This window comes from Myotis davidii, unplaced genomic scaffold, assembly GCF_000327345.1.
Source record: "Myotis davidii unplaced genomic scaffold, ASM32734v1 scaffold428, whole genome shotgun sequence".
In the NCBI taxonomy this organism is placed as follows: domain Eukaryota; kingdom Metazoa; phylum Chordata; class Mammalia; order Chiroptera; family Vespertilionidae; genus Myotis; species Myotis davidii.
The window spans coordinates 3,004,518-3,026,760 of record NW_006299834.1 but is presented as its reverse complement, the minus strand read 5'-3'; the positions used below and the strand labels follow the sequence as shown (position 1 = coordinate 3,026,760).

The 22,243-nt window shown below is 41.4% G+C and overlaps 1 protein-coding gene across 1 annotated transcript in view; it reads right to left on the bottom strand.

The window, feature by feature from the left end:
* The window catches only part of MKL1 (megakaryoblastic leukemia (translocation) 1), a 131,684-nt gene that overhangs the window by 36,939 nt on the left and 72,502 nt on the right, over window positions 1-22,243 (bottom strand). The window contains 1 exon segment of the mRNA XM_015571917.1: window positions 14,273-14,338. Coding sequence (XP_015427403.1) covers window positions 14,273-14,338 — 66 coding nt within the window.

Genomic DNA, 22,243 nt, shown 5'->3' with positions numbered 1-22,243 from the left:
AGCATGATTGTTCGTAGTTAAAGTGATTAATTACCCGCCTGGCACTTAGTTAAGAGGTTTTACTCCCTCCCTAACTTCAGGGGAAAATCCCTACCTGGGGAAACAACCTTTCTCGGAGAGGTGACCTTGGTTAAAACACATAGTGACAAGAAGGTGACCAAACATATTAAGAACAGTATGCCATATATGCCAGGTCCCTTGAAACAGCAAGGATCGACCGGCTCCCGGCAATTAACACTCCCAGACAAGGGACACAGGATGATGAACTTGGGACAGGGTGGGAGAGACTGTGTTCAGTTTGGGGCATTAGTTGATTGCGAGATATCCTATAAAGAGACTAGGGGCCCAGTGCACAAATTCGGGCACCTTGAAAGGAACTGTGGGCCATGAGGCTGCGGTGGGCACAGGGGCGGGTCTCGGCCCATCCTCCCTGGCCCCGTCTGGCTTCTCCTGCTGCGGCCCCTGGTCCCCTGTCTGCCAACAGCCCCGCTCCCGCCGCTGCCGCTCCCACGTGCTGATGGCGCTGGCCCGCTTGCAACCGCTGACAGCACAGAGCAATTGGGACCAGAGCCAGGTGCTGGTAGTGGGTGCGAGCGCCAGGTGGGACCACGGTGCGCGGGAGCAAAGAATTTTCAGTAACCACCAGAGGTTTGCCCCGATGACAGCAACCGGCGCCCTGCCTTGGTCTGGCGCCCTCATTTATCTGCTCCATTATCCTGCGCAGCTGACGCCTGCCATGTTCCGCACTCTGCTGCCTGCTGCCACACCCACCATGTTCCACGCACGACCCTGGTGGTCAGCGCACGTCATAGCGACCAGTTGTTCAGTTGTTCCGCTGTTCGGTCTATTTGAATATTATGGTTATATATATATATTTAGATGTGCAAGTGGTGTATGTGTGTGTGTGTGTGTGATCATCTAGGGATAATGTGACACAATACCTAGGACAGAAGACAATACTTCCCAGGCTGAATCTAAGGGAATCCCAGAATTCCCTTAGGTCACGGTGAGAGCCTAGCATAGGATCCTGAGGCTCACAGAGGTAGGAAAGGGCCAGGCAAAGAGTAAGCATAAAGAAAAAGAGTGGGTAGAAAAGACAGATGCTAATAGTGGGCAGGCAGATGAAATAAGGCTTGCTAAGTGTCCAGAGGATTACTTATACTAAGGACATGGCTAATGGGCTCAGAACTATGCCAGTGTCTTGGTGGAGGCAGAAATTAACCGCAACAGGTTGGGAATAAGAGGTGAGGAAGTGGAGTCTGGAGGTTTATGTCCCCAAGAGCTTAAATCGTACTAACAGTTAGTTACTCACTCACTCTCCCAATAAGTATTTACTGAGAGCCCATATGTGTCAGATCCTGTTTTGGTGCTGGAATACCCATGTTCTTGTGGAACTTACACTCTAGAGTAAAACAAACATACCACACAGTAGTAGGTGATACATACGATGACGAAATATAAAGCAGGCTATGGCAACAGAGTGGGAGCAGTTCCTATGGAGTGGTCAGGAAAGACTTTCTGATGTGACATTTGAGCAGCGGCCCGGAGGAAGGGAATGAGTCCTGCAGCCACCTGGGCAAGAGCCGTCCAGACAAGGAAAACAGCAAGGAGGGCCCTGAGTGGGAAACTGCCTGAGTGACAGAGGGACATAGAGGCCAGAGTGGCAGAGCACAGGGAACAAAGAGAAGAGTGGAAGGAGATGAGGAGTAGCCACACAGGGCCCTGGAGGACTCCGCTCCCAAGTAGTACTAGAGGAAGTAAAATTCCAGCCTAAGAAAGTAGGGTTGTGCCCATCAACCTTGCCACTGATAAAAAGGCTGAGGGGAATACAAATAAAAGATATGCGAAATGTTTCCGTGCCCCCGCCCCCATGGCTGCCTAGGGTGCTGGGAATTGCCTTACTTGAGCTGTTATTTTCCACATTATATAATGGAGAACTGATTTGAGATCACATCCTCATCACCTGCAGAACGAAGACTAGACTCTGGTTCTTCTGATTTCAAAATTCAGATCTTTTTATTTATGTTCATTTCAGCATAAGAGAGGAGGGAGGGGAGGGTGATGGTGGGTTGGAAAAGTCATGTCCCTGATCCCCTCCCCGCAAAATGTGATAGTTACCAAAACAAAACAAAACAAAAACACCTCCAACTGATTTTAATCTGATCTTTCACATTTTGCTTTCTTTCCCTGTTATTCCTCTGGAAAGAAATGCTGCCTTGTCCTTTGCTCTAATGTTGGCAATGGAACACAAGGGAGGACTTTAGCAAAAGTCAAGGGACCCACATTCTCCCACTCCTTTTTCCCTCCAGCCTCTCTTGAAGGACACAGCAAAAAGAGCGAGTCGCTGAATAATCAAACTCCTTCCAAAGTTAACTGAGTCTTTTGCCACATCCCTTGGCCCTAGCTCAGAAGTTTGTCACACTGCTCCAGGCAGTTCGTTAACTCTGCCAAACTGACCACTGACCACTGACGTGGTTTAAGGCCATAAGAAAGGCAGGCTTTTCCTAGCACTGGGGACAGGGGTTCATAAGTTCTCTATACTCAATCCTATATAATAAAGCCCTAATATGCAAATCTACCAAACGGCGGAATGACCGATGGAACGACCGGTCACTATGATGCACACTGACCTCTGGGGGCAGATGCTCAACGCAGGAGCTGCCCTGTGGTGGTCAGTGCGCTCCCACAAGGGGAGTGCCGCTCAGCCAGAAGCCGGGCTCACGCTGGTGAGCACAGCGGCAGTGGCAGGAGCCTCTCCCGCCTCTGCAGAAGTGCTAAGGAGCAGCAAGCCGAGGGGTAAGAAGCAGCAAGCAGGCAGTTGGTAAGGAGCAAGGGGTATCCCAGACTGCGAGAGGGTGCAGGCCGGGCTGAGGGGCCCCCCCTACCCCCCACCCCCAGTGCACGAATTTCATGTACCGGGCCTCTAGTCATTTTATATTATGCGGCCTTAAACTGTCTTAGAAATTTGTCATCAACACTTGACTTATGTGGACAGGGCCATCCTCTACTTCAGAACCCCTGGGGAGAAGAGAGTAACAGTAGTCTAGCCATCAGTAAAAATGAAAAGATACCAGCAACCCTTGGTCCAGTGTTTCTCCAAGTGTAGTTCAAGAGCCATTTGCACTAGAATGTCTCTGGAATGCTGATTCCTGGGCTTCAAGAATTTTAATCTTGCCCTAGCCAGTTTGGCTCCATGGATAAAGCGTTCAGAAGGCAACCAATCAATGAGTCTCTTTTTTAAAAAAAAATATATTTTATTGAGTTTTTTACAGAGAGGAAGGAAGAGATATAGAGAGTTAGAAACATCGATGGGAGAGAAACATCGATTAGCTGCCTCCTGCACATCTCCTACCAGGGATGTGCCCGCAACCCAGGTATATGCCCTTGACCGGAATCGAACCCGGGACCCTACAGTCCGCAGGCCGACGCTCTATCCACTGAGCCAAACCGGCTTCGGCCAATGAGTCTCTTTCACATTGAGGTTTCTTTCTCTTTTCCCTCTTAAAAATCAATGGAAAAATACCCCTGAGTGAGGATTAAAAATAAATTTTTTAAAATCTTTAGTAAGATCTCTGAGGATTCTGATGCCACTACAATTTAAAAAGTCATTGTTTTTCTAGTCCAAAATGCAGAGGAAAGGTGACACTGCTGATAAGAAAGTAAAGACCTTTATTTGCTCATTCTCTCCCATCAGAGGCAAAGTGACTAAAAGGTACCTTTCTCAACAGCTTAACTCAAAATTTCAACTATGGCCTGCCTAGGTGCTCATAAATTGGCAAACAGTTTAATCTCCTGAGCCCCTTTCAGGATCAATGCTTTGAGTTGCAAAGCATTTGTTTCTAAGGGTCAATGGATCAAAGCTTTTTGCCCTTTTCCTCACAAGCCTTGCAGGGGCCTGATTCAACAGGGATGGATTCCACACGCTGCTGTCAGAATCTAGGGCATGGCAGTCACAATCAGTGGAAGGCAGCACAGAAACGTAGTCCTTGGTCTTAGCACGCAGTGAGTGAGGAGCAAAGAGTTCACTGGTGCCAGTACAGGAAGTGGGGAGAGTCACTTACCCGCTGAGCAATGAAGCACAGAGGTCGGCTGTGTCACTGGTGTGTAGGGTTTAGACTATTACCATTATGTAGATGATTTTTCTTAGGATTCCGTATCCAGGCAGAGCAGAGCCTCTTAACCTGGATGCACTGTACCAGCTTTAGAGTATCTGTGAATCCCTAGAAACTGTGTGTTGAATTTGGGATACTTGCTTAGGCAACTGTTTAGTGAGAGGTTGTGTAAAATTTTCCAAGGAGCAATATGGCACAAAAGAAATCAAGAACCTGTGATTTAACTAAGGGTTATTATGACAGATGTGGAAACATGCATGCATGCCTATAGCCTTTAAGCCTCACAACCAGCAGGTAAGAGCAGCAACTCAGAAGCAATTTTTTTGGAGTACTTAAAAATAACAGGGTTACTCTCACCCCTACTACCAACTTTCACCTTACCTCACCAACTAAGGGTCCTGATTTGATGCTATTTTCAAAGTTGAAATTTTTGTGAAAGTACAGCAGCCTACCATCATAAAATTCCTATGTCAATAAGAACCATTAAACCATGGTCTTCAGTAATTAGCATGGAGTTTGGAGCCAGAAACTTGGATGGGATCTGCCTGTATTTAGTGGCGGTGTGACCCTGGGCAAGTCGCACAACCTCTCTGAGCCTCAGTATTTTCATCCACAAAATGGCAATTATACAAACTACTCTGGTGACTTAGCATTAAACAAAGTGAAAATACTTTGCTAGAAGCTCTGTTAAGCTTGAGGCATTGTTACAGTTTTAATTTTTTCCCTCTCTGCCATTCTCCTTTTGAAGAAAACAGTATGTGTAGAGTCAAATGCTGAAAGCGAAGTAGGCTTGACTTCCATCTTTTGTTTTACTGTTTTTAGCTGTCATACCAAAATGCCTACAAAAATATCCTGCAACAAAGACCATTAACCAAAGAGTTGTGTCAACATTTCCAAATACTGGCCATGACAATGAAAAACAGAAGTAAGTTCATGTAAATCAAAGAAAGAGCTTGGGTGGTGGAGTATGGGGAAGGGCACACATTCTGAGACAAGCAAGGATCCAAACAGTCAGAAAACGTGCTTCATACACATCCTGTTTTGGTTCTCAGACTTGCCACCACCCTGTTTTGGCACCAGGACTGTCACCGCCACCCAAATCAGCAGGCAAGCCAAGTACCAACAAGAATGAATATAAAAAGCAGAGACTCAAGGATGCTAAATCTTTACCGACCCAGAAGTGCAAGCTGTTCCAGTCTCGCACCCTTGGCTCACTGACGGTGAAAGAGACTCCAGACTGGGAGAAAAGGTCAGTGCACAATCTTATATAGCATGAATATCAACAGGTACAGTGAATTTCAAAAGGTTAAAGTATCAGGGCCCAAATATTTTGAACCTGACTTCCAATCTTCTCTTCGACATATATGCCAGCCCTATTTATATCTGGTTTTCAAACCATTGCCCAGTCTAATGTTCCGGATCATTTGTGATCCCAGTATATACACACACAAGTTAGAACATGCTGAGAGAGAAGAAAGGAGAGAGAGATAGACAGGAGGGAGGGACGACGGACACACAGACACAGACACAGACACAGACACAGACACAGACATCGATGTGAGAAAGAAACACCAATCAGTTGCCTTCCATACATTCCCACATGGGGATCAAACCCCCAACCCAGGTAGGTGCCCTGACAGGGAACTGAATGACAACCTTTCAGTGCACAGGACGACGCTCAACCAACTGAGCCACTCCAGCCAGGTTCCCCTCTTTTTGAAGCCCTATAATCAATATGCCTAAGTCATCTGTTTAAATACAAGCTCCAAATCACCTTGCTCTTCTGCTAATAACATTCCACTAAACTGGAGAATTTTATTATTATTTTTTAATGCTCATCTGAGGATATTTTTCCATTGATTTTTAGAGAGAGTGGAAGAAAGAGGGAAAGACAGAGAGAAATATCGATGTAAGAGAAACACATTGATTGGTTGCTTCTTGCATGTGCCCTAACCAGGGCCCAGGGTGGGGAGGAGCCTGCAACGAATGTACGTGTCCTTGACTGGAACGGAAGTCAGGACCCTTCGGTCCACAAGCCAATGCTCTATCCACTGAGCCAAACCAGGTAGGGCTACACTGAAGAATTTTAAATTTCCAACCCTGTCATATATCTATCAGGGCTACCCCTTGGGTGTATAATGCTTTAGGATTTATGCTGTTTAGGTAAAATTACTGAGTAGTTTTGACAAGTGACTATAAATTCCTTCATTTACTATCTTGAAAAGAAGTGAGCCTTGGATATCTCAGACATTTCCAAAACTAATTAAGTGAAACTGAATACCTACCATACCTTTTAGACATTCAATTGTATCAAGAACTCATATCAAGAAGACTACTTTCGAGGGCGTATTCAACAGAGCTCCCTGTGGGACGCTTCTTTGAACTCAACAATGAACAGGCTCAGAATGTGAACATACAAACTCACTAGAGTCCTATTTTAGATTTGTTAGCAACTGGCCAAGGAGGAGGTTCTATCCTAGTCACTGACCACTGAGGTAGGATACCCTACAACACCAGGAAGAGAGAAAGGATGATGACATCTATCAGAAAGGCCTGGGACTGATGTACCCAGCTGGCTGTCTCCTGAGATAAAAGAGATTTCTGGGGTCACATGCCTAACACAATTTTCTCTCAGTTTAAGTAGTGGCGGTGTGACCCTGGGCAAGTCGCTAGAAGCTTAACAGAGCTTCTAGCAAACCCTGAGGCCCAGTAAAATCACAGCTTAAATTGGCTATAAGTGCAACTGGGCCACACTGTCTCTATGTAGACCACTTAGCTCACAATGATAGCTGAAGTGTGACAAGGAGATCAAACTGTAGAACTGAAGGGTTAGGGAGTGAAGATGTGGCAAAGTTTATTAAAAAAGAGCTGCAAGAACTCATGACATGAAACCACTCTTCCACTGAAGGGTCCCAGGTTTGATTCCGGTCAAGGGCATGTACCTTGGTTGCGCGCACATCCACAGCGGGAGGTGTGCAGGAGGCAGCTGATGGATGTTTCTCTCTCATTGATGTTTCTGGCTCTCTATCTCTCTCCCTTCCTCTCTGTAAAAAAATCAATAAAATATATTTAAAAAAATAAAAAAAATAAAAGAGCCAAATGGATGACACTAACACGTGTGAGCGTGAGGCTCTGAGAGAAGCGTGAGCCTGAGGCACTGACTGGAGGGGAGCAGTGAGCCAATTACAGAGCGTGGGGGACGCCTTTTCTGAGCTCCAGGGGCAGCAGTTCAGAGACTGCCACCCAGTGCTTCTTGCAGCTCCCAGTGCACTGGAGCCAATGGGAAATGACCACAGCCCAGGTGAGGATCTGCTCCCACTCTAGTCCCCACCCAAACTCATAGTTTACAAAGTCTCCGTTGAGACATACAATATTATTAACACTTCACTTAAAAGCAAACCAAATGACAGTTCCTTGAAGCCTACAATTTTGTCATCTTAAATCTGTAAATTGTTGTTGTTTTTTAAAGGGCAACTCAGCCTCAAACCAGGCCATCTCATCTACTCTGGAATCACTACTATGTCCCCACTGGTGAACATTTCTGTCTCTTGAGAAGTTGCCCAGAAACAAACAAGCAAATAAAACCCATTATTTCTAATTCAGATACTTGTTAGTTTTAAGAGACTTTAAAAAAGAAGCATCCGCTACCACAGAGAGGGCATGCAAATAAAATGAGTCGATTATCTTAACAGAGAATTATATTGATTCTTGACAATTTTCAGCAATTGTTTTTAAATCCACAAGTAGGGAGAAAAGTAGAATTAAGGAGGATTTTGTTTATTGAAAATAGTTCCTGTTCCCAAACACTGGTTTTGACAGAAATTAGTGATATATGTATATATATTAAAAGCTGTTTTCAGATTCACAAGATGGCAGATCAAAGCTAATGCTCCTCTCCTGGTTTGCCAAGAATAACAATGCCTGTATTTTATTTATTTATTTTTTATTTTTTTATTTTTTTTAAAATATATTTTATTGATTTTTCACAGAGAGGAGGGGAGAGAGATAGAGAGAGTTAGAAACATCGATGAGAGAGAAACATCGATCAGCTGCCTCCTGCACATCTCCTACTGGGGATGTGCCCACAACCCAGGTACATGCCCTTGACCGGAATCGAACCCGGGACCTCTCAGTCCGCAGGCTGACGCTCTACCCACTGAGCCAAACCGGTTTCGGCAACAATGCCTGTATTTTAAAAGTGTGAACATGTCATCTCGTATATCTCCGAACTAATTCTGTGGGGTAGGTAAGACACGCATTATTACCCCCATTTTATAAAAGTTGAAGTAGAGTTCAAAAGAGTTAACTGAGTTGCCCAAAGTCACCTTGTTCCTAAGTGGCAGAGTAAGGTCTAAAACTCTACTCTATAATAAAACAGCCACCAACCACCTGTGACTATTTACATTTAAATGAATTAAGATTAAATTAAGTTTAAAAATCCAGCTCCTCACTCAAGCTAATCTCATTTCAAGTGTTCAACAGCACATGTGCCTAATGTTACAGAATATTTCTATCATTTCTGAGAGTGCTATTGGGCAGGGCTGGTCTAGAGCAGTGATGGCCAACCTATGGCACGTGTGTCAGGGGTGACACGCGAACTCATTTTTTGGTTGATTTTTCATTGTTAAATGGCATTTAAATATATAAAGTAAATATCAAAAATATAAGTCTTTGTTTTACTATGGTTGCAAATATCAAAAAGTTTCTATATGTGACACAGAGTTAAGTTAGGGTTTTTCAAAATGTGACATGCCGAGCTCACTGGTCTAGTTCTTCCGAATTCATGGAAACCTGGGGACTAAATCACATGGCATCCCAGTGCTTAATAAAAATGGGCTGAAAGTGACAAATCAGTCTCTTTCTCATTACAAGAAACTCTGAAACAAACTCCGAGGCTGTTTTATCTTCTTAAGGATTATAAAAGCAGAAATTAGTTTTTAAAATTTTTAAACTGATTTTAGAGAAGGAGGAAGGGGAAGGAAGGAGAGGGGAGGGAAGAAAGGGGGGAGGGAGGGAGGGAGGGGAGCATCGATGTGAGAGACATACATCAATTGGTTGCCTCCCCTATGCACCCCAATTAGGGATCAAACCAACAACCTAGGTTTGTGCCTGACCCAGAATCAAACCTACAAACTTCCAGTGCATGGGACGACACTCCAACTATCTGAGCCACACTGGCCAAGGCAGAAATTAGTTTTAAAAGATATTTACCAAAATGCATTTGATCCATAAGTACTCAAGAAGGCAAATCTTGAAACTCAGTTTGTATATTTGGTGAAGAATAAGTAATAATTCCCCCAAGTTACAAATAATAAAAACATTATTAAGAAGAATTTTAGATTCAGAGAAAAAGGGATCAATCATAGTAATCAAACATGATACTTCCAGCCATTAAATAACCTCTCTCAGGGATTAAACTTTTTCTTGGTGTAGAGAATACTATAGTCAGATGGACAGGAGACGTTCAGCTAACCCTGAGGTCCAGTAAAATCACAGCTTAAATTGGCTATAAGTGCAACTGGGCCACACTGTCTCTATGTAGACCACTTAGCTCACAATGATAGCTGAAGTGTGACAAAGAGATCAAACTGTAGAACTGAAGGGTTAGGGAGTGAAGATGTGGCAAAGTTTATTAAAAAAGAGCTGCAAGAACTCATGACATGAAACAACTCTTTCCAGCTTCAATGTGACGTACATTGGGCTGACTTATAGACCTATGAACCAGTTACAACAAGCTGGCCAATTTGTTCACTTTTCACTTAGCATCTTGTTTGAGCACCTTTCAGGGCAAGGTAGTTTGTGAGGCCTGTGGATTGACACTAACTGGCTGTCCCCTCTGAGTTGTGTTGCCCCCAGACTCTATGGATTCTCCCAACCATTCAGAGGTAAATGTTACTAATAACACTGGCTGGGTGCACAGAAACACCATGTAAAATAAAAAATAACAACAAAAACAAGCTCACTCAAGAAATAAAGCAAGTTCCTTAGAGAACCTATAAGACAAAAATAATAATTTCTTCGTGTGCTTGATAAGGTACCAAGATTTTTCTACATGCACTTCATAAAATAATAAATTGAGGGTTAACTATAGCATCAGGAACATGTTACTTCGTGCTTTTCTCAAAGATTCACAACAGAATAACAGAAGGTAGAGGAGGAGGAGACAAAACAAGTGTCTTCTCTCATATCCAGAAAGATTACAGGAGACTTTTTTCTCAGTTGCTGGGTCAGAACTTCCATGTTTTCCTTTAAAAGGTTATTCCTTTGCAGCAGCTTTCATTGCCAGGACATTTTTCTTCATTTTCACCTTAACCTTATGATCTTGTGCACCTTTAAATGTCAGAGAAAGGCTGTGGGGGATGCTTTGTTTGAGAACAGAGTGTACCACACATGACCCATCTCTTCTGAGTCTTCACTCTGAATACAGAAGCATTCCTGATTTTAATCTTTGGATTTAAACACCAGCTTCCTGTCTGTGCCATTTCTCCTCTCCCTCAAGATATGCAGAGCTTCAGACATCATTAAAGAAAGCTTAGGGCCTGGAATATGTAATCCTTTGCTATCTGGCACTCTGTATTTGGTAGGGTTTAAGTGGTGTTAAATGAAACATATGTTTACATGATGAGAATGAAGGATTCTGGGAAATGATCCTGTTTGAAAATACATCAGAAATCAACTGCTCTATCCCATAGTTTGGATGCCATGAACAGAGCTTATCAAGCAGCAGAGAGAAGTGTGTTGGAATTGAGAGATTTTTTAATCCCCTAAACATTATGGAAAGGCCATGTCCCAACTTTGAATGATATGCAGAAGCATGGCCAATCCTGAAGGCAAGAGAGCCACTGGAGACACTGTATCCTATAGACATGACGGAATTAAGAGCCAGTCCTACATGGGAGCTGTGCACAAGTATTCTGGGAGATAAGGTGGGTGGGTTTTTCTTCCCAGAACTAGAAAAAAATTGGGATGAGAAGAATTTGATAAAAGATATGAACACATAAGTGATGAGGCAGAATATAGCCATGACTACACTGCTCCTTTCCCCCAGCTTCCTAATTTGTAAAACCAAGTAAATATAAAGGCACTTTCCAGAAACTCCTCAGGCCAGCAAGATAGGAATGGACGTGGGCACTTCAAACCAAATGTTACTTTATTTCAGGGTTCCAAATCTCCAATAATCAACAACAACTTTCTGGTCATTTACAGTTTGCCCCCAGAACTGCTCATATTTTCTTTGAAAGGCTAGAGACATTGGTGGAAGATGGCACATGAGGATGTCTGGGAGGTGGAGGATGTTGGAGATTACAATAGGAATGAAGGTAGCGGGTGCAGGGTTGTGGTGAGGAAGCAGGGTTACTCACACTGGGGGAGGGAGGCTAGCAAAAAGTGAGCCTCTTCTTTGGGAACTCAGGACCCTATCTTGTATCACCAGGTATGTAGATGAGCAGGGTATTTCATGCTGGAAGCTATTCCCAGGCCTCAACATTCTCTCTCAATCTAAGTGTTGGCTACCTATTTCCTTCACTAGAAAAGCTGAAAACCAAAACTGTGCCCATAGCTGATGGTAGCTCTTGCTATGGGAGAAGATGCAGTATTCTCACAGAAACAGGTCATTTCTATTCCTATAGGAAGGAGAACTATTCTCACTTCACAGATACAGAGAATAACCCAAAGTATACAATTAGATATTCAGAACATTTTCAAACCTAGCCTCCTGACAGAATAGGAGTGTTATTTCAAATTCCATGTCTCCATGTCCAGAAATCCAACAAGTTTGCAACAGAGTGGTATCTGTTCTCTCTCTCTCTCTCTCTCTCTCTCTCTCTCTCTCACACACACACACACACACACACACACACACACACACACACGCCATACTTTACAACTGTGTGTCTTCACCCATTCATTCATTTGGTGCCAGGCATTGGGTACAGAAATATAAATAAGACACTTTCTCAAGGAGCTCACAGTCTAGTTGGAGAGACAAACACATAAGCAGATAACTGCATAATTGAAGCATGATTAGTCCTAAGCAAAGAGGTTCCATTCAATAAATCCTATTAAACAATGATCTCCAGTAGCCCCTGGTATCAAATGAAAGACAGGAAGAAGACTGCAGGGCACCTCTGTATGGGTTTTAGATTGTGAACATATTATAGATTCTGAGAAGTAACAGTATGCTCTCAGAACTAGTACTGTAATTACAGTACCATGACATATTCTTTAATCTCTATAGCAGCGGTTGCCACCTCTCAGACCTCGTGGACCACTGGTTGCTGCTCTATAATATCTAGGACTACCCTGGGCACAAAGTAGCTGCTAAACACCTGATGTTCTTGGTGAATGGAACAAGTACACGAGACTCTTGGTAACTTGTTCCTCTACAAAGGTTTGAAGATTGGCAGATCTGGAATGTTCTGTAAAGTACAACACTGCCCTACCTCATCACATTACTGATCCACTGCATAAGCCATCTGCTCTATCTGGCACTTAAAGGGTTGGGGGTAGGGAATCCTTCACTGGAGGGCCAGAAAAGAAGACATTATAATGTGGGTAAATGGCTTGGTAGTTCATTGTAACAAACAAAAAGATGAATTTGACACTTAAGTCCCCTGGCTCATGCTTAGGATAGAAATAGAGCTCAAATTCCTTATACTTGTCACACAATTTTAGCTTTCAGAAATGGACCTGCCATTACAATGACATAAATAAAATCCCACCCTCACTTGCTTAAAAGCCTTCAATGGCTTCCCATTGTACTTAAAATAAAATCTACCTCCTCTGTGTGGTTGGTAAGGCCCTCATTCAGGTCTTGTTCACCCTACCGATCTTAACTGGCCCTGCTCTCCTCTCACTTACCAGACCCAGCCACAATAGCTTCCTTGAGGTTTTCAATATGCCAGGCCCTTTCCTGTACTAGGCCCTTACACTTGCATTTCCTTCTCCCGGGGCCCTCTTCCTACTCTTGAATGGCTAACTCCATCTCATCCTTCAGATCTCAGCTCAAATATTTCCTATTCAGAGAGGCCTTTCTTGACCATCTTATCCAAAACGACCCCATCTTATTCCTTTTACTTATTAACATACCAACCAGTTAATTTACTTCATAGCACTTCCCATACTCTGAAATTATCTTGTTTATTTATTTGTCTCCTTGTTAATTAGCAGTATTCTTCTAAATAAAAAACTCCTGAGACCGGGAGCTAGATTTATCTTGCTGTATCAGCAGGCATACACTAGGTACTCAAATATTTTGAGTGAATTAATGAATGAGAATTAGGAAAATACAGTGGCAGTAGGTGAGCAGGCATTGAGTTAATGTGAAAAACATCAGTTTTCCTACTGTGAAGCTAGGAATTGTTGTCCGACATTTTTTTTTAACTTTATTAGGGTATATTCAAGTAGCAATAATATACAAAGAAAAGTGAAAGACGGAGAGTCTAAGCCCACTGTTGATGACTTAAAAAAGAAATGTCAAAAAGAGCAAAATCTAAAAAAAAAGAGCAAAATCTTGCTGATTCCAGCTTCCACCCAGTTTGTAATGAATATTATTACTGTTAGAAGCAAATTTTATTATTCTTCTAACAGATCCCAAGGTTGGTTTCACTTCTTCCTGAGTAATGCAGTTCTGCACCCAGCTCTGCAACAACTCATCTAAGTCTCATTCAAGCACATTCACACCCATGCCAGCCTAGGGTACCTGAGAATCTCACTTGAAAACAAACAAACAAAAAACTGTTGTTGTTTCAAAACACCAGGCAAAAAAGAGTTTTCTCTTTCCAAAAAAAACCACCTGAACACAAGGCAAATCATATGCACGAAGTAGGTTCTTCCTCATAATACTTCAGCTCAAGATCTGCTCCTATTGAGGGAAGTGTAACCGGGCGTGTAAGTGTAACCCTTTTAAAGGTGCAATTCAAAAGCTAATGCTGACACCATTAAACCTACTGCTGTTTGTTTCAATGAACTCAATCAATTAGGGCAGTTATCTTGGCTCTTAGTGATGAAGAGTCCTGAACTTGGAAAAACATAAGCAAGAAGAGTGAAAGATGAAACCTGTTGCCCTTGTTTCCTGTAGGATGCCTTCTGTGGCATACTGGGTACACACAATTATGTCCTAAAAGCAACTCAATCAAATGCTGAGAGAGAGTGGTACTTACGAGGCATGATCCCTTGGCTCACCAGCTCTTCCCGTGTCCGCCGCTGCTGGAGCTTCAACTGCAGCACTGCATGGCAGCAAAGAGAGAGAAGAGATGAAGGCTCAGTAAGGAATTCCACAACAAAAGACACATTTTCAAATGCAAAGAAAGTCTTAAAACGGAAGGGTGTAGTGTAAAAGAAGGATCCTCTTGAATTGTGACTGTAATTGCAGAAGTGGCCTGATACAGCAGGGTTTCCGTATTCTGCTGTGGGCGGCGAGAGGAAGTTGCAAAGGGTCTTGCAGGGCGATAACAATCCACAAAGTACCAAACTCTTGCTCTTGCTCAAAACCTTCTACAACACTGTCCTCTCAAGGTTGAAAAAACACACAAATGCTTAACTCAAAGAAAATATGAGGACCACTCCCCAGCAGAAAAAGCTTCCCAGATATTCTACACTTTCTTCCCGGTAGCAAATGTTTACCACCATAACTATAGTGAATGATACAGTTATTCACGCAGATCAGGAAGTATTGGTAATATCTTTTCATCGCATCTAAAAATCATACCTATTTTCACCAGGAAATATTTTGCCGTTAATATAACTCTTTTCTTCCTATTCACTCTTAGAGCCTTTTCTGTTGAGGTGAAACACCAACCAACTAGATGATTCAAAGCACAGCAGGCTAGGGGAGGGTGACGGTGTTTCTCCTATTTCCACTCTGGCAACACCACTTAATTGGACAACCTATTAAGATTTTTTAAAAAAAATTTTTTTTATTGATTTTTTACAGAGAGGAAAGGAGAGGGATAGAGAGTCAGAAACATTGATGAGAAACAACGATCAGCTGCCTCCTGCACACTCCTTACTGGGGATGTGCCCACAACCAAGGTACATGCCCTTGACCGGAATCGAACCTGAGGCCCCTCAGTCCGCAGGCCGACGCTCTATCCACTGAGCCAAACCGGTCAGGGCGAGATTTTTTTTAACTTAAAACTCAGTAATCTATATTTCAAATGCCAATGAAATCTAAAGGGTATTATCACTGCACACCATGCAGAATGATGATGCATGCCATGGCCTGCATTCAGAGGCTAGGTGAGAAAATGTTTAAAAGTTTCACAGAAAGGTCCCATGGGCCAAGGACAGTACCCTTACATGATAATTCTTTAGTTATAAGATCCCTGCAAGTCACATCTGAGAGGGACTTGTCTCTATTAGGAACCATATTACCCTAATATCTGTCTTTTCCATCCATAGAGCCTTTTTTTTTAAAAGGCTTTTAATTAATTAATTAATTTATTTATTTTATTTTATTGATTTTTTTACAGACAGGAAGGGAGAGAGATAGAGAGTCAGAAACATCGATCAGCTGCCTCCTGCACATCTCCCACTGGGGATGTGCCTGCAACCCAGGTACATGCCCTTGACCGGAATCAAACCTGGGACCTTTCAGTCTGCAGGCCAACGCTCTATCCACTGAGCCAACCGGTTTTGGCCATAGAGACATTTTTAAGGCCTCCAAGATTCATAAGTAGGCTTCTGACTAGATCTCAAATCTAGCAGGCCCAAAGTAGATCTTGTCTTTCTCCCAAAACCCTAATCCACTTCCCATTCTTTTTCTCTTTAATGGTATCACTATCCTTCCTGGTACTAATATTAAAATTTCTGAGCCACTTCATCTCCTCCCTGTCCACAACTATCCTATTTTATAAAGTTTACTGCACTATGTTTTCCCATGTTGCAGAATTAGCTCACTGGCTTGTGTCCTTCCTTGTGCTGTGTGTCTTCCATTCTAAGTCACCCGAATAAAGGTTGTCCAATTTACTCTTCTTCAAGTACCATGCACTTTTCCAATGCTTTATTCACTTCACCTGAAAATGTCTACCTTCTTCACCTGACCTTCCCAACTCATTCCCCAGCATTCAGAATTAGCCTAGGCCTACTGTGAGCTACTTTTTATCTGATATAAAAAGTATAGTAATATTCTGCCCTGTGTAATACTTACCCTCTGAATATATTTTCTCTCTCCTGCCAGTTTACACACTCTTGGGAGGGCAGGAAATATATCTTATTAATGTATGCCCCCCCATAGCACTTGATACACTGTAGGCATTTAATAACTGTTTCTTGAATTGAACTGAATCTCAAAACGATGATACATACAGTCTAAGAAATCTAATCAGGAGGTTATAACTATAATTATATATTTTCTTTTACAAATTAACACTGTTAAAAGCAAAGCTTTGCAGAATAAAATAGGTACAAACAGCAACAGCTACTCCAGTAGCTAAATACTTACAGGCTATGTGCTCTGTGCCACTGTTCAATGTACTTTCATGTTTTAACTCGTTTACTCTTCAAAACCCCCTATGGCAGGAAGGGTATTATTAATCCTATTTTACAGATAAGGAAAATGTGGCCCAGAAAAATTAAGTAATTAACCTAAGGTTATCACACTAATCTGATATAATAAAGATGTAATATGCAAATGGTTGTTACACCATGAAGTGCAAGGACTGACAATGTAACAACCGGATCATGGATCAGCAGGAGGGTGGGGCAACAAGCTACAAGTGGGTGGTGGAGAGCTACAGGAGAGGGCAGGGCAGCAAGCTATGAGGGGGGGGGGGGCGGTCCTGGGAGAGCAGGCGGAGAGCTACTGGAAGGTGGCAGTGAGCTACTGGCCTACTGTGCAGGGCTACTAGTAAGAAGTATAACAGGATTTGAACCCAAGCATTCTGATTCCAGACCCTGGGCTCCTTACTCTCCGCTTCTCCAGGGTCTTCTGGAACCCTGAGCTGCTGAGATAACAGGCATGGAATTGATCACCTGGGTTCATTCTCTGGAGAGAGAGAGACAAAGGGTCTGAGGAAAACATAGATACTTCAGGCCAGGGTCAAAGGAGTTTGGGTGATCAACTTCAATAAAACAAATTTAAATGAGTCTAGGAACTTGATTTCAGAATAAATTATAATCATAGATCAGTAACAATAATTATAGTAAAATACAAATAATAATAGAGTTAGTGTTGCTGAGTCAGCCCTGTTAAGTAACTGGTAGGCTTTAAACTTATTAAAAAAAAAAAAAGGACCCTGTGACTCTAAAAGTGTGGGCACTTAATACTAACTAACCCATATGTCTCCTGATGAAAGAAAGAGAAGTGCCAGGCAAGATAAAGAGGGGGGAAAAAGGGCAAATATTTGTCATTTTCTATAGTGTTTCTAAGGCCACTGTAAGAGGAGCTATTAGAAAAGTATAAAATACAAGAAATTAATTTGATTTCAGAGAATATGAAAATCTAATGTAATTCAGTAAGTCTGAACACCTCAAAGAAATGCGAACTATGGCTGTTGGCCAAGAATAATTTTGAAATATCAATCAGTAACCCTTCTTAAAAAAACCCAAACATATACAGATAAGGCCACAAGAATATTTTAAGAAGCTTCTGGATTAAAAAACTTCTTGCTTCATGGAAGCAAAACTTTGAGTCTATGATTCAAGTTTTTTATGGAGAGCAAAGTAAAAATCTTTTTAAGCTTTATATATTTTTTAAAAATATATTTTATTGATTTTTTACAGAGAGGAAGGGAGAGAGATAGAGAGTTAGAAACATCGATGAGAGAGAAACATCGATCAGCTGCCTCCTGCACATCTCCCACTGGGGATGTGCCCGCAACCCAGGTACATGCCCTTGACCGGAATCGAACCTGGGACCTTTTAGTCCGCAAGCCGACGCTCTATCCACTGAGCCAAACCGGTTTCGGCTTAAGCTTTATATTTTAAGAACTCTAATGCAAAGAGGAAAGTTTACTGAATAAACCTTTCCATCTCTAAAACTAAATGAAATTAAAGTTTAGTTATTCGAAAATTCCATCTTGTCTCTCAGTGGTTAACTCCAAATTCCATGCTTATCTGAAAGCTGACCAAGTACCCCATTCAAATAACAGAAGCTGCCCTGCATCAGTATTATCTTGGGTATCACAACTTGATTGTAGGTATGTTCTGTTTTTTGTTTTGTTTTTTTTAAATATATCTTATTGATTTTTTTACAGAGAGGAAGGGAGAGGAATAGAGAGTTAGAAACATCGATCTGCTGCCTCCTGCACACCCTCCTACTGGAGATGTGCCTGCAACCAAGGTACATGCCCTTGACTGGAATCGAACCTGGGACCTTTCAGTCTGCAGGCCGATGCTCTATCCACTGAGCAAACCGGTCAGGGCGTATGTTCTGTTTTATACATTGCATAACCCTCTCCTACTAACTCTAACAATCTTTATACGGAGAGTGAAAAGACCTAAGCAATAAACTCAGAATTATGGTAGTCAACCTATACTTTATTTTATAATTTATCTGATTGCCTCTGTGTGTGTGTTGTGTATATATGCAATGATACTTCTTCTAAGATTTCAACTACAAAGAAATGAATATTTATATGAATATCCTCTTTCTTTAATCTATCTTACTTTCTCTTAATTCTAAACACTAAATAAAATGCTTTTATGTTTCCAGATCTTAAGGATTATTCTTTTTAGAAGAAATCATTTAGTAACTCACTTTCAGTAAATAACATTTCAAGGCATATGCTCTGTATCCACTGAAGGTACCCTAATCAGGAGTATATTTCAGGGGCCATACATTTAATGCACATCCACCCGCACTAAGAATTACCTAACACTAGTTCAAATTAATATTCTCACAGACAGTGCTAGACCAAGGAGATTCAAAAAAGAAAGAACTCAATGAACTCTATTTAACATACATCAACATTTAGTTTTCTTCTCCACTCCCCAAGTGAATAAAAACTAAACAAAAATACCTATTTGTGTACAAGTTCTATGTTCACTGTTATTGAATTCCACAAATTTAATATGTCATCTGTTTCTAAGTGGTTCTGTGAGAGCAGCCTATATATAGATGAACAGATGTCTTTAAAGCTAGTGGATGGTAAATCAACTGAGTTGTCTGCCAGAAAAGGATTGGCATGAAAAGAAAAGAAACTGGACCATAAAGTGGAAATAATAAAGTTTTCCACCTGTTTCAAACAAAAGCGATCAATTGCTATTTGAATAACTGGCTACTTGAGAAATCAAAGCAAAGGAATGAACATCACATATTTCTGCCCTGTAAGAACATGGAAGTACGTTGATGGTATTCAAGGGGTAATGCCATCAAAACAATTGGGTCAATCAGGACTGGAAAGAAAAAGCAAAAATAAGTGCAGTGTTCTCAAGCCCGGCTCTGTGGCTTCCACTAGGAAGATGGGAGAAGGAACAGTGTGGATTTTAGCCTTAAATCTTAGCATGCTGATGTTAGAATGTTCATCTTTGCAGCAGTGAATTATACCTACTTTACTGGTATATTTTACACCTCAGTTTATACTACATGCCTGAAAAATCATTTAGTGACACCCAAATTGTAAAACAACATCACCTATCACTCAGGTCCCAAGCTATTATTCTCTGAATACTCAACTAGTTTCATTCTTAGAATGTATGATTAAAGTAGGTGAAGGGTGCCCCCAGAAGAGGGTACTAGTCTTCCTCAAGTTCTACTGCCTGAGTTACTTTATAGCATCACCACCAAAATAGGAACTGGGAATTGGGATGGAGAGAGTTCTCCAGTCATTCATCTAACACATATTTACTAGACAACTACTGGTATACCTCGTTTTATTGCACTTGGTTTTATTGTACTTCACAAATGTGTGTGTGTGTGTGTTTTCTCAATCCCTCCCCCTCACCACCACCACCACCTCCAACCTCCCCTCCATGACAGCTGTCAGCCTGCTTTTTATACACATATGAATGAAATCATATGGTACTGGTTGTGTTTCTTTTTTTTACAAATTGAAGGCAAGACCCTCCACCAGCAAAATAGATTATGACTCACTTTAGTGTGATATTCACTTTATTGCAGTGGTCTGGAAGCGAACCCATAATATTTCTGAGGTATGTCTGTGCTATGTGTCAAGCCCTATGCTGGGTGCTAGATACACCTGTAGTCTCTGCTCACACAAAGCTTTCAGTTCAATTAGGGTAAAACACATCATATCACATATAAATAAGTACAAATTATGATCAATCTTTTATAAGAAAAGAATAAAGGATATTAGAGAGGTCGGACCCTCCTTTAATATTCTGTGATAATTAACTTTTCACATTTCCTCTTTACTACCATACAGTCAATTGTTTAAGATACTAAAACTCCTTGAAAAACAGAGAGCTCAATAAACTAAATGAAAATAAGTAAGAGAAGGCACACAGTTTCATTTATTCTTTAAACATATTTGCTTAGTTGCTCTAGGGTTCACATACTAGTTGGTCAGCACATCTATTCACTTCATATTCATCATGCCTTATTAAGATCTCCCTTAGTTCCTTGTCAAAACTTTCCTTAGGCATTCATTCACGAAATATAAGGGTCTACTATACACGCCAGACACTGCTTGCTGCTGGGATATAGTAGTGACTAGACTAATTTAATAGCTGCTTTCAGTGGAATTCATACTTTTGTGGAAGAAACAACCATCAAATAAGTACTTAAAAGAGTGAAAAGTATTTTCAAAGAAAACATACTCAGACACTACATCCTAACTAAGCAGTTTGTTTCCATGATTCAATTCATACATTCAAGCATCTTTTGTACTCTCAAAACCTAATGGGGGAAACGAGACTCAAATGAGTAATTTACAATGCTATAAGAAAAATACTGTTATCTGTAATACAGAGTTTTACTTAAAAAGTCATTGGAAAATTCCATTTTAGTTAACACACATGCAGTACTACTAAAGGTCCCTGCCAAATTCTAATCATCTGGTCTTATGTGTGATACACATATGTACATAAATAATAATAAAATGATGTTGATTTCCTAAAGGCAATAAAATTCAAATAGTTATCTATTTTTTAGGTGCAAAGGTGATACTAACCAACACTGGAAGTCACAAAGAAAGAGAAACAAGATCCTTTCTATATGGAGTAAGACTAGTGAACATATTAAACAGGGCCTGAAAAAAATATTCTATCCTTAGGGTCAGTTTTATTCAGGTTTCAAGTAATTCCCTGATATCATTCCTAAGAAGTAACACTACTCTGGGCCCCTACTTACTATATACTCCCACATGTCTTTCCTGATACAGCCTAGAAAGATGCTCCCTAGTTCTCAGTCCTTACCCTGTCCTAAAGCATTTCTGGATTTTTTTTTTCCTTCTATTTCTTATATATAATTTCCTCAAACTTTCTAAACTAAGTTTCTCTGATCCTTTTCATGATTAATTTTCTTCCTTCGACTTGGGAAGCAAGCCTGAATGGGTTAGCACAGTGTACACTACACCAAAAATGTATTTCTGGCTTGTGCTTTTAACATAAACAACAGCATTTTAAAGGCCCTACGTATTCTATAATTAGCCCTACCCTTAAGCAGAAGGATTTACTGTCAACCTAACTGTGATTTCTGGGGAAAGGGGCAAGCATTGTATATTGAAATGATTATATGAATACTTTATAAGTTCCAAGCAAATGCAATATACTTACAGAATTGACCTTTAAGTGGAGACCAAAAAACAAAATTGGAACAAAAGAATTGGAAGACAAGAGAAGGGGGAGGGGAGGGACGAACTGGAAAAGAAGGGAAAGGAGAACTGTTTCCTTTAGGAAGGCAGTTCTGGAACATGTAGTCAGTGAAGACACACTATCTGCGCCCAGACTCTAGGCAAGCTGGTATGTATAAAGCAAGACTTGGAGAAAGGAGAAGAATTGCTACCCATCCTATATAATAAAGAGCTAATATGCTAATTAGACCAAAAAGCTGAATGGCCTTCCAGACGAAGTCAGAACTGCAAGGGCTGGTCGAGGCTGTGAGGGGCTGTGAGGGCTGGCCGAGGCAACCGAGGCTGCGAAGGCCGAGCCCTTTGCACGAATTTTGTGCATTGAACCTCTAGTTCATTAATAAAATTATATATACAATGAATATGGAAAAGTATGCTCCT